This window comes from Callithrix jacchus, chromosome 10, assembly GCF_049354715.1.
Source record: "Callithrix jacchus isolate 240 chromosome 10, calJac240_pri, whole genome shotgun sequence".
Classification (NCBI taxonomy): Eukaryota; Metazoa; Chordata; class Mammalia; order Primates; family Cebidae; genus Callithrix; species Callithrix jacchus.
This window is the reverse complement of record NC_133511.1, coordinates 119,805,734-119,818,618: the sequence shown is the minus strand read 5'-3', so window position 1 is coordinate 119,818,618 and position 12,885 is coordinate 119,805,734. Positions and strand designations below refer to the sequence as shown.

At 57.3% G+C, this 12,885-nt stretch overlaps 1 protein-coding gene across 4 annotated transcripts in view; it reads left to right on the top strand.

Annotated features, from left to right (window-relative positions):
- Nucleotides 1-12,885, top strand: part of AHNAK (AHNAK nucleoprotein) — a 102,092-nt gene that overhangs the window by 371 nt on the left and 88,836 nt on the right. For all 4 annotated transcript variants that reach the window (XR_013523460.1, XM_009008326.5, XM_009008325.6 and 1 more), the window contains exons 2-4: nt 10,892-10,987; nt 11,356-11,512; nt 12,208-12,395. Coding sequence is in view for 3 of the 4 variants with exons in the window: in XM_009008326.5 (XP_009006574.1) it covers nt 11,356-11,512; nt 12,208-12,395 (345 nt within the window). In the remaining variant the exon portion in view is untranslated. The remainder of the gene's footprint in view (nt 1-10,891; nt 10,988-11,355; nt 11,513-12,207; nt 12,396-12,885) is intronic.

Here is a 12,885-nt window from a genome sequence, read left to right as displayed (position 1 = left end):
ACTCCGTATTTCACTGGAGGGCGGACTGTTGGCTCCACTGCAAAGCAGGGCGCCCGGTTCCGGGCCTGGTGGCCTCTGTCCCACCTCCTCTCCCTGAATGGGGCGGTGGCTCAGGGGCTTCTCCGTTCGGATTCCGTGTTTACTGGAGGGGAAGTTTCCGGGATGGCCCCCGCGGCACCCCGCGCCGCGCGCCTCCTCGGCTGTCCTTCCGCGCTCCCGGCACCTCCGCCCCTGACCGCGTCCCGAGTCGTCCAGGCCCCACCCTGTTCTGTACCACGGGCCCCTCAGCCCCCTCTAGCTGCCCCGCCCTAGGCTTGCCCCTCCGGGTTCTCCGCTCCAGAAAACCTTCTTCCTCTCGGGCCGCGGAGCCTGGAAGTTTGCAATGTGCCTCTCCGCGGGATGGGTGGGGAGGGGGACATAATTAGGGAGATTCCTACGCTGGGGTGGGCGAGGAGGGGGTGCTGTGCAGCGGCCAGGCTTCCGGACCGCCCCTTCCCCTTCGGAGGCGGCGCTTTCCCCCCACCCAACTACCGAACCCGTCCGGGCGGGATGGCCCCCGCCCCAGCGTCTGGCCCGGCGCCAGCAGCCTGAGGAATGTGGTGGTTGGAGCCGGTGACTAATTCAAACCAGAACTCGGGGAGGAGTGGTGAGGGGCAAAGGGGAGGAGGAAGGGGCTGTGTGTGGGAGTTGGGGGCAGGAGCCTGGCTGGGCGTGGGAGGAGGGCTAAGCTGCGCCCGCTGGAACCCTGCGCCCCAGCGGCGCGCGCCAGGAGAGGGGGCCCGGGGCGAGGTTCTGCTTGGGGTTGGAAAGGCGGCGTGCTTAGGGTGTGTGCAGAGCTGTGTTATGTAAGGCTTTCCCATGCGAGGAGGGGTGTGCAATGTGCGAGGACCTGAGCTGCCCCTGGCAGGGCCGGGGGCCCCCCAGCCCGGGATATGGGGGCGTAGCCCCTTGGCGGCGCTGACCATGAGGGACTCCAGGGGCCCAAGCAGGGCTGGTGTGCCCCTTGCTGGGAGGGGTTCGGAGGGGGCAGATGGGGGTTCTCAGTTGAAGCCGAGCCCCGACAACCAGGTGGGAAAGGGCTCTGGCCCCTCTGCACAATGAGGCCACAGAGGGTTGTGTGAGATGTGCCTGCCGGTTTCTCAGGGTGTGGCTCCCGTCGGGGCGACGGTGGCGGTGAGGTGCTCCCAGGGAGCGTGCGGTCGCTGCAGAGTGCCCTGCTCTGTGGAGGGGGTTTGTGGAAGGGCATTGCGGGAGCCCAGTAATTGGTTTTGAACTCGTCTTGTTAGAGTCCAACCCCGGATTGCAGGGCTTCTCCCCTCTGCTTGCCCTTCCTGGCACAGCGCAGCGCATGGTGGGTGTGGGGTCGGTTTTGTGCAGTACAGTGAGGGGCTGTCGTAGTGAAGTTGCGGGAGTGGGGGAAGGCGTTTAAGGGCCTCTGCACCCATACTGGCTAATTCTGGGGAGTAGCTCTAGCTCTCACTTTCATCCTCGCCCCAGGAGGGAAATCCCGAGGGCAGGGTGTGGCACTCACTTCCTTTCAGAAGCTGAATGTGGGGAAGCTTCCTTCTCCTGCCCTTAGTGACAGCAGCGCTGCCCACCCCCCACCGCGTGGGTAGTGGCGTGTGCAGAATGGGGAGGACAGGGGAGGCCCCGCAGTTAGCTGTGAGCTATGGGCTAGGGGTGAGGGGACTAGGAGGGTGAGAGTGGAGCTAGGAGAGGTCGCAGGGTTTGGGGGCTGCAGATGTGATTAGAGGCTGTTTGAGACCCTCTCTAAAGCCTTTGACCCTAAGAGGCTATGCACAGGGACACTGATCAGAGAACAGGGACACATGGGGAGCCTCGTAAGTCATGCGGGCTGGAAAGGAGGCCCACCGCAGCGATTCAGGGGTCCTGGTCTGTGAACTCCTTGAGGAGCTGACCCCCAGGAGTTGGGGAGTTGTGCCAGCCAGACGTGGTCCAGGGCCTGGGGTGGGAGACAGGGGCCTGTTGAGGGAGAAGGCCAGCGTCAGCTCAGGGCAGGGAGGCAGCTGGGGGTCCCTGGAGTCATCTTGACCCTCGAGAAGCCCTTGGGAAAGGTGGTGAGTGCTGCCAAGGTTGGATTCTTTTGCTGGACTTGGAATTGGCAGAGCCGGTCACCCTGAGCCTGAGGAGCTGGTTTGAGGAGTTGGGGCAAAGCCGTGGGGGCGGAGGGGTGTGTGGGTCTCTAGGGTGTGGTTACTACCTTCTTCAGAACTTGGGAACCGCCTGAAGACAGGCAGAGAGGCGGACCGGGAGAGCTAGTCCTACTCCTCATGGGAACCGTGTGGCTCTCTCCCCCACCATTCCGGAGGCCCCAGAGTTTCTCTACCCGGAGCTGGGCTGGCCACGTGCTCTGCATACTTAGGTTTGAGGAAGGGTGGTGGCCGCCGGGGAGGATTTAGAATGTGCTACATGGAGGGGGGTGGGGGTGGCAGTGGCAGGTATCTAGGGCTTTCTTCCTTCTCTTCGTCCCCTATGGGTTCATCTGTGCTGGGATTTCCCTGGGCTCAGGCCCTCAGCTAGACTCCCAGGACTTTCTGAGTACGCCGTTTCCAGCATTCCTGGGTGTTACCGTGGGAGTGTGGGAGGCAGGTGGGTGGGTCACAGGAGGATTCCCAAGGAATGAAGCCCCTTTTCGTCCCTGCTGGCCTCAGTTCCCACCAGAGCTCAGCTGGGCTGTTGCTGTGAGCACTGCAGGAGTCGCTCTGCTGTGGCCTCAGGTCCTTGTGACCATGTCACAGCCGATGTCTCTGAGTGAGGTGTGTGTCATTGCCTGTGGGAGTGTCCGGCCAGTTGTGAATGAGGGTCATCCCCTTGTAGCATGCCTGGATGTGTCACCTCTGCCTGTATTGTCGAGAGGCTTGGAGGCAGAGGATGGCAGTGGCATTCTGCCCTGGTGGTGGCGGTTTCCTGCTGGCCTGTGCGGGTCGTAGGTAAGGACTGAAGTGAGTTTCTCGGTCCTGGACAGATCTGTGCCTGCAGTTTGTGTCCAGAGGCCTCTGGGAGGTTGAGGACAGCCTTGGGAGTGCAGGTCCCAGCTGAACAGGCTGAGCAAGGCACTACACACCGCCTGTCAGGGAGGGGCATCCTGCCCGGTCCCTGGGGGCTGGAGCGGAGGTTCTGGGGGAAGAGGAAGTGCCTGGAGCTGATCCCGTCTACCGCTACTTGTCCTGGTGGGGCTGGGGGGCAGCTCTTTGGCGACAGAGCCCGAGCGGCCTGGCCTCAAGCCCCTGTAGTAGCGTGGCCCGACCGCTGGGGGGAGAGCAAGCAGCGCCCTCCCCAGATCCCAGCCTTGGGTGGGGCAGACAGGCAGCTCCCAAATTGTAATCTACCCCCTAGGGCAAGACCAAGCATTCTTCTTCACCCCCTCTCCTATGGGACGCCACACTCAGAGTTGGTATCTGAATCCCAATGGTCCTGGCTAAAGGCCCCCTCTTCCCTGTTTCTATGTCCAGGTGTGGGGACTCCCCACTGGAGAATATGCTGTCCCACACTCCACAAGGAGTATGGAGAGGCCCTCTTGGCTAGAGAGGGAAGAAGGAATCTTCCTGGCTGCTGGAAGTGAGAGCCTGGAGCTTCAGGTCTTCAGAGCTCACTGGGAGCGAGGGAGGGGTAGGGAGAGAGGGAGAAAGGCGTCACAGCAGAGTCAGAAAGCAACCAGCTGGCGAGGTCAGGTTGTGGGGGGCTGCCCTGGAAGTCAGCATGATGTAAGGGGCCAGGGGAAGGGGGTGATGGGGAGGAGAGGGCTGAGTGACAAGGCTAGAAAAACTTCCTCCTGGTGGGAGTAGTGACTGGGGTGGTGCCTCCCTCTCCTACGGGCAGGGAGCAGGGAGGGGGCTTGGCAGGTGCACACACAGAGGAGGAGGTACAGACTCAAGGGACACAGGCACCAGGTGAACAGGTGTGGGGCCTCCATGACAGGTGTCTGTTGTGAGCTGGTGAAGGCTGGCTGGGGCTGCAGGCTGCTCTGGGTTGTGTAGAGGGGAGAATGCGGCTGAGGGTCTCCATGTGTTCATGGTGTGTGTGTCTCCTTGTGTGCCTTTCTCTGGGGGTGCCTCCAGTGCTCAAGTTGCGTGTATTTTGCAACATGCTCGTCTAATTCTTCCTGGTGATTCCACGTCCCTAACCTGCCCCTCCTCCCTGTATGCCACAGAGAATTAGCTAGGTGGGTTTGTAAATGTCCTAATGCTGGCTGAGACTCTGAGATGTCTGCACACTTTTGCTCCAGTTACAATGGGCATAATGTTTTTTCCTAAGCAAGTCTCGCAGCTGCATCCCAGAAGGGACATCACCCCTGTGTTTCTCCTTGTTCCTTTGGGACGAGGGTCTCCCTATCATGACTGATTCCATCTCCCAGCAGTGGAAATGCTTGTCTTGCCCTGGCAGTGCTGGCCTCTAGCAGGAGTCTGGTGCTGGTTGAGCCCCAGAAGATGTTCTCTTGTCTATCACCTGTTGGGGCCCAGGAGAAATCTAGATAGAAGTGGGTTGGGGGCTGGGCAGCTCAGGGTCCTGGCCCCCTGGGGGTCCAGCCTCAGTAAGTCCCAGAAGCAAAAGACCCTTCACATGCACAGCTCTGGGATGCCTGGCACTGTCCATTCTGGGTTTGCGGCCCACAGGTTGGGCCAAGCTGAGGCTGGAGTGTGGGGAAGCGGGTTTGGAGCCCTCTCCATTTTCCCACTGATGTCCCTCTGGTTCTCATTCCAGTGTATGTCTCTTTTTTTCCAAGATGGAGTCTTCTGCCTCCGGGGCTGGAATGCAGTGGCATGATCTTGGCTCACTGCAACCTCTGCCTCCCGGGTTTAAATGAGTCTCCTGCCTCAGCCTCCCAAGTAGCTGAGATTACAGGCACCCACCACCATGCCCAGCTAATTTTTTTGTATTTTTAGTAGAGACGGGGTTTCACCGTGTTTGTCAGGCTGGTCTTGAACTCCTGATCTCATGATCTGCTCACCTCAGCCTCCCAAAATGCTGGGATTACAGGTGTGAGCCATTGTGCCTGGCCATGTAAATCTCTTTTCTGTGCATCTTCCTCTGTGGATTTTCCTGTGTCTCCTCCTGTGTATTTCCCTGTGCCTTCATCCCTCTACTTGGGCAAAGATCGTTGGCCTTGGGAGGTCGGACACTCCTGGGCTTGCATTTCAACTCTGTCCCACACTTGGGCAAGCTGTCTTATCTCTGGGGCCTGTTTCCACATCTCTGAAATAAGGATATTAATTTTTTTTTTTTTTGAGACGGAGTCTCACTCTGTAGCCCAGGCTGGAGTGCAGTGGCACAATCTCGGCTCACCGTACCCTGCACCTCTTGGGTCCAGGTTCAAGTAATTCTCCCACCTCAGCCTCCCGAGTAGCTGGGATTACAGGCATGAGCCACCACGCCCAGCTAATTTTTCTATTTTTAGTAGAGACAGGGTTTCATTATGTTGGCCAGGCTGGTCTAGAACTCCTGACCTCGTGATCCACCTGCCTCGGCCTCCCAAAGTGCTAGGATTACAGGTGTGAGCCACTGTGTCCAGCCAGGATATTAATTCTTCTCACATAGCATCATCATTTGGGGGTTGAATGAGACCCCAGGTGTGGGACGTTGCCAGCACAGTCCCTGGCACACAAGAGTGCTCTGTAGAATTCTCTCTACTTGTGTGTGTGGGTTTTTTCTTTCAACATGGAGCTTTCTGTTCCTCTTTGCCTCCTGATGAGTGTTTATGAGAGCAAGCATACTGTCTTCTGGGTGTGTCTCTCTGAATAGCCTCTCTCCCCTCCTGATTCCAAATGTTGGGGGCTTCCCTTCTGGTAGGGGTCTCTGACTCTGGGCGTGAGTCATTTCATTCTTGGGATGGGGACTGCTTCTCTTTGGCCTTGTGTGTGTAGTGGGTGCATTGGTCCATGTGCGTGCCGATGTGCTGAGTGGAGGTTTCACTGTTGGCGATGCCCTCCCCACTGTGGGTGGGGGTGATTTTCTCCCCCTTGGAAGGTCGCCCGCTGTGTCCAGCCTGTGCTGGGTGGATGGACAGTTGTGTGCCCCTGTGTTATGTATTTTGTCCTCCCGTTTGGTGCATTTGGGCACTGAGGCCTGTGGTCTGTCTCTGGGGGAATGTATACATATCAATTCCTGTCATCTCGACACTGACGCTGGCTGCAAGGCTGTCTCTAGTGCAGTTGGCCTGGTTCCCATCCTGGCTGTCTTTATACTGGCTCTCCAGGGAAGGGGGCACTGTTCTCCGAGGGCAGTGGAGGAACGAGCTCCTCTGGAGGTCACCCCTGGCAGAGGCCATCTGCCAGGGTCGAGAATCTGCTTCCTGGAGTTCTCCTGGGTCTCCTTGGCGTTGTCCACAATCTGCAGGGTATGGGCTGAGCCCTGCCTTTTGGCACATGCTCTCTGCAGTTTTGAAGTGACAGGATGGCCTGTTCTCTTGCTGCTTCTGGCCTGAATTACAGTCTGTCCCACAGTGTCCGGCGTGCGTGCCGTCACCTTTGCAGCTGGAGTGGCCTTACCATCTTTTCTGCCCTCCAAGCAATCTTCTGCCTTAGTGGGGGTCTCCATTCTGGCCCTACTCTTTCTTTATTAAAAATAAAGTTAAACTTTTTATTTATATATTTATTTTGAGACAGAGTCTCTCTCTTTTACCAGGCGCCAGGCCAGAGTTCAGTGGCGTGATCTCGGCTCATGGCAACCTCTGCCTCCTGGCTTCAAGCAATTCTCCTGCCTCAGCCTCCCAATAGCTGGAACTACAGGCTTGCACCACCATTCCCAGCTAATTTTTGTATTTTAGCAGAGATAGGGTTTCACTATGTTGGCCAGGATGGTCTCGATCTCTTGACCTCGTGATCTGCCCACCTCAGTCTCCCAAAGTGCTGGGATTACAGGCGTGAGCCACTGCTTCCGGACTAAAATTTTTGTTTTTTATAGAGATAGGGTCTTGCCATATTGTCCAGGCTGGTTTCAAACTCCTGGGCTCAAGCAATCAGCATGCCTCGGCCTCTTAGAGTACTGGGATTATAGGTATGAGCCACCTCGACCAGCCCTGCCCCGCTCCTTCTATCATGAGGGAGACTGTTGGGACCACCTTGCTGTGGGCTAGCAGGCTTGGGGACTAGGGCCCCAGCACACGCCCATTCTCTCCCCTCTCTGGGCTTTACTCTGTCCATCCTTAAGTAACGGCAGCGCTATCCCATGAAACTCTTGGCAGTGGGGGAAGTACTCTGTGTCCATGCTAATATAGTAGCCAGTAGCCACGTGTGGCTGCTGAGCTCTTGAAATGTGGCTAGTGCAGTTAATGAGCTAAAATTTTAATGTAACTGAATTTTAATTGATTGAAATTTAAATAGCCACATGTGGCTGCTGCGTTGGGTGGCATGACTCTAGGTCTCTTCCAGCTCCGAAGGTGGCTATGGCAATTGGCTGAATTGTACAAAATTCCCCAAAGCTCCAAAGACCCTCCTTTGGGTAGCAGCAGGGCAGAGCTCTCAGACTCTGGGGAAAGCTTGGCTGAACCTGACTCTCATGGGAGGAGAAGGAAGGGCCACCTGGCTTGGTACAGGCTCCAGAGGTGGAGGAGAGACTAAAGGCTGGGACCCAAATGCAGAGAACAGGAAACCCTGGCTACATAGTATCCCATGCCCCTACTTCCGTATCCCCTTCAGTATCTCCACGCCCCTCCTTGAAACTGAATGGCCCAGGTCAGATGAGAGGGGAGTCCCTTCAGGCTGTGCCGGGATGGCAGGGCCAGAGCCAGAGCAGGCAGGGTGATTGGCAGCCCCACCTGGCCGGGAAGCGATTGGGTGCTGTGCCATGGCCAACCTGCACCCTCGCGTCCTATGCCTCCAGTCCTCGCTGGGTATGGATTGGTCTCTACTTAGAATGGGTTCTCCCCTCCTCAGGAGCCACCTGGGTTGAGGCAGGTAGCAAGTCTCTCCTGGGCCTCAAAAGGGACTCCTGCCTGAGGCCCTGGCAGGGAAGCCACCTGCCGGTCTGCAGGGGAGTCCTGGTTCCTCTGGCACCTGGGGGTCTGGCCCAGGAGACACTTTGTCCTTGGGGTTTTAGGCGCTACCCTTTGCAGGTCTGGAGCTGTTGCAGCCAGCTGCAGTGACTCACTGGGAGGGAGGGAAGGAGGGAGGGTGGGGCTGAGGTGTGGGTGAGGGTGAGCTGGCTCGGCTAGCTCTCTCCCCCTCCATGGCTGCTGGCACAGCACCAGGATGCCTGGTGAGCGAAGGGGCCCTGCTCCAGGAGGACGGGGTGTCCGGGCCGTCTGAAGGGGTGGCTTCAGTTCTGTCTGAGAGATGAAGTCTGGGATCTTTTTTCCTTCCCTGCCTCTGCCTGGCTCCTTATCTGCAGGTCTGGACACTGGGAGACAAGGTGCCACTGAAGCCCCAGCTTTGCTGTTTCACACAGGGAAGGGTCAGAGAGATTTCCCATCGCAGCCTCATCTGCGGCCAGAGGGGCGATGGTGTTTTCCCCAGTCTGCACCTGAGCCCATAGGCTCAGTGTCTTTGCTCACCTCATAGCCAGCACCTGTGTTGACAAGGCGGCCCATTGCCCACTCCGCGTTGTCAAAGGGGAGGATGGCTGTCGGGGCCTGGGGTCTGCGTTTCTCTTTCATCCATGTTGTGATCGGTCTGAGTTGGGAACTGCTAAGTGCCCACACATTCCCAGGACACAGTCCCACCTCAGAGTCACCTCTAGCACCTTCCAGACCCCATGTATCTTTCTTTTTCCCCAGAAGGCTCCCAAGCCTTCTGGAATACTCTGTGGCAAAATCAGTCACAGCCAGTACACCTTGCTCATCATGTGTATCTGGGACAGGAACTGAGTCTTTTTTTTTTTGAGGTGGAGTCTCTCTCTGTCACCCAAGCTGGAGTGCAGCGGTAAGATCTCAGCTCACTGCAACCTCTGCCTCCCAGGTTCAAGCCATTCTCTTCCCTTAGCCTCCCGAGTAGCTGGGACTACAGGCATGTGCCACCATACCTGGCTAGTTTTTTGTATTTTTAGTAGAGTTGGGGTTTCACCGTGTTAGCCAAGATGGTCTCGATCTCCTGACCTTGTGATCCGCCTGCCTTGGCCTCCCAAAGTGCTGGGATTACAGGCGTGAGCCACTGCGCCTGGTGGGAACTGAGTCTTAAATCTCCCTGTCTGGCACATATGTGCATGAGTGACGTGAAGTCATCGTCTGATGCCAGCATGTAATTGAATGCTGGGCCCAGCTGTGTCCATCCCTGGCTGGTTCCCTCTGCAGTGCAAAGTAGTGCTGGGCATATGGAGGCAGCCGGTATGCAGGCATTGACTGACTGCTGATAGTTTCTGGTTGTAAACAGCCGAAGACGGGGCGTTGGGTTAGGTTCCCCATGACCGATAGTATCCCCCCACACCATTTCAAGCTGTGGCCGCTGTTGCCATTTTGTGCTGGTGGCTGTAGTCTGTGGCCCTATGCAGAGTCCTGCCTGGTGTTTTTCCAGGGTGCCTGTAGCTGACAGCTCCTCCTGTGGCTGGAGGGCGAATTTGTTCCTATATGCTTGCACCTGTAGGGGCCTGGCTCAGGGCGTGGTGTGGGCAGCCTGTGGGCCCCGACTCACCATGGCCCCAGGTGGGTTCAGCTGGGCTCTAGCCTCTAGGGCTTGGGCGGTGCCTGGTGGGGCCGGGGCCTCCTTTGTTCAGGCAGCTGCTGGTGGCAGGGCTCCCAGAGCTCCCAGCTGCTGGGTGAGACCAGGTGGCCTGAGTCTGTTGCTGAGGGAAGTGGGACACTGCCATACCTGCTGGAGGCAGCCTATGAGGAGTCTCCTGCCTGTTGTAACCTGGTGTGGGGAGGCAAAGGAGTTACAGGCGTGGGTCCAAGCCCAGCAGAGTTGGGCTGTCATGTGTACCCCAGGTAAGTTGTGCTCTCAGAGACTCAGTCTCTGTCTGTGAAATGGGCACGGTAATGTCACCCTCTTGCAGCTGTGGTTGAGAATGTAGTGAGAGGCCGGGTGTGGGGCTCCTGCTTAGAGTCCCAGCATTTGAAGATCGTTTGAGCCCAGGAGTTCTGGACCAGCCTGGCCAACATGGCAGAACCCCATCTCTCCAAAAATACAAACAGCCAGTTGTGGTGGCACGTGCCTGTCGTCCGAGCTACTCGGGAGGCTGTGGTGAGTCGTGATCATGCCACTGCACTCCAGCCTGTGTGACAGAGACAGACCCTGCCTCAAAAAAATAAAAAGCCTGTGGTGAGAGTGTGCATGTGAAGCTGCTTCTGCTGGCTGGTGCTCTCTTCTTTCTCCTTTATTCTCTCCATGTTCTTTTTTTTTTTTTTGAGATGAAGTTTTGCTCTGTCACCCAGGCTGCAGTGCAGTGTGGCGATCTTGGCTCACTGCAACCTCCACCATCCAGTTTCAAGCGGTTCTCCTGCCTCAGCCTCCCAAGTAGCTGAGATTACAGGTGCTCGCCACCACGCCCGGCTGATTTTTATTTGTTTATTCATTTATTTATTTAATCAAGACGGGTTTCATCATATTGGTCAGGCTGGACTTGAAGTCCTGACTTCAGGGATCCACCCACTTCAGCCTCCCAAAGTGCTGGGATTATAGGCGTGAGCCACCATGCCTGGCCTGTTATCTTCATTTTCACAGATGAGGAAATGGAGGTTCAGAAAACTGAAGTGTCCTGCCCAGGGTCCCACAGCTAGGAGGAAGCAGAGCCGGAATCTGACTCTTGAGTCTGGTTCCTCTGAAGCCCCTTTCTGCTAAGCCAGGCTGGAGAGTCGTGGACAAGTGGAATTGACGGCGATGGTGGGGGTCAGGTTGATAGTGGTGTGGGCTGGCCTGGGTAGCAGAGTACCTGGCTGTCCCTTGAGCGGGCACTTGGAGCATGCCAACTGCTGACTGGAGCATCATCATAAACTTTTCCCTAGGTTGTGAAGATTCCCGACGAGAGAGACTAAGGGGAAGAGAGGAAAGCGGGGTGGGCTTCTGGCAAGGCATTCGCTCTTGAGTGGAATCCTGCAAAGGTCAGTAGCCAGGAGGGGCAGAGAGAGGCGGAGGTGATGGGATGTGGGGAGGGTGGGCCCCATGTGGATGGGAGGCTGGGGCCATGGGGGGTAGGGAGAAGGGCTGGCTACCTCTGGGGCCAGTTGCCTCTGTTGTCACCTTTCCATCTTCTCTGCTGTGTCTTGGGAGAACTTCCACAGTGGAAGGACGTGAGATGAATTGCCCCACCCCCAATACCTCACCTGGCAGGTGAGCCGGCCACAGGGGCAGGTGCATTGCAGACGGCCCCACTCCCTGGAGTTCACAGCACCAGAGATCACTGGCTTTCCCATGCCCTCATGTCCTTGCACTCCACTGACCCCAGCTCCACTTCCTCACCTCGTTCCAGATGGAGAAGGAGGAGGAGACAACTCGGGAGCTGCTGCTGCCCAACTGGCAGGGTAGCGGCTCCCACGGGCTGACCATCGCCCAGAGGGACGACGGCGTCTTTGTGCAGGAGGTGATGCAGAACTCCCCTGCGGCTCGCACTGGGGTGGTCAAGGAGGGTGAGTCACTCCAGGGTGCGGACCGGGTGCTGAAGGTTGGGGGTAGGTGGGGGTGTCAGAGGGAAGGGCAGCGAGCAGGCAGAAATGGGCAAGTGACTGCCAAGGGCCTGTTCCCAGTGGCATCAGGGTGGTTGGTACCTAAGCCCTGCCCTCCCTTGGTTACTCTGTGTCTGTCACTTATAGTCCTCAGGGGAGGGAGTTGTGTGGGGGTAGTGGAGACCTCACTCCTGGCTCCCACCCACTAGCTCTGCAGATTTGGGTACCCGGGCTGGACTGTCGTGGCTCCATCTCGGCTCACTGCAACCTCTGCCTCCCGGGTTCAAGCAATTCTCCTGCCTCAGCCTCCTGAGTAGCTGGGATTACAGGCGTACACTACCACACCTGGCTATTTTTTGTATTTTTAGTAGAGACGGGGTTTCTCCATGTTGGTCGGGCTGGTCTCAAACTCCTGACCTCGGGTTATTCACCCACCTTGGTCTCCCAAAGTGCTGGGACTACAGGCATGAGTCATTGCGCCCACCAACGAGTTGGCCTTTCTAAGCCTTAGTTTCCAAGCCTGTACAATGGGTATTGCCATGCCCACCTTGCAGGGTGGTCGTGAGATGAAGTCAGTCCAGTGCACAGTGTGTGGTGGCCGTGTGCTGTTTCCTTGAAGCTCTGTGGGCCTCACCTGCTTCCTGCTCTTCCCTGCTCAGGGGACCAGATTGTGGGTGCCACCATCTACTTTGACAACCTGCAGTCGGGCGAAGTGACCCAGCTGCTGAACACCATGGGGCACCACACAGTGGGCCTGAAGCTACACCGCAAGGGTGACCGGTCCCCTGAGCCCGGCCAGACTTGGACCCATGAAGTCTTCAGCTCCCGCAGCTCTGAAGTGGTTCTGGTGAGTACCTTGCCGGCCCGTCTGTGCCCTGAGCTCCCCCGGCCACGCCGGCCTCCAGACCCCACTCCTGAGCCTTCTGTGAGCCTCTGAGTCTCTCTTTTTGCTCTTTCTCCTCCTCTCACCTGTCTTCACTCTCTTGAGATCTTGGCCACCCTGTTTCTGTCTGTTCTCATGTGACATGTGGCTATGCTGCCTCTCAGTGTCTTCCATCAGTCTCTTCAGAGTGGCCACAGTGTGGGAATGACTTTGCAGCCTAGTCCTAGATCCTAGGAAGAAGGTCAGCTGCTTTGCAAGAATCTTTGAAATGACTTCACAGGTGCCCAGCTCCACCTCACAGACACCATTTTCCTCTCTGCCGAGGCCTGATACCTTCTGTGAGTCAGACTCTGGGCAGCAAAGTGCCTGTGGGGACATTGTGCCTCCTGATGCCTTGTTTATTTAACAAATAATGGGTCCTCAAAGTGAGACTGTTAACCCAAGCCCAACCAGT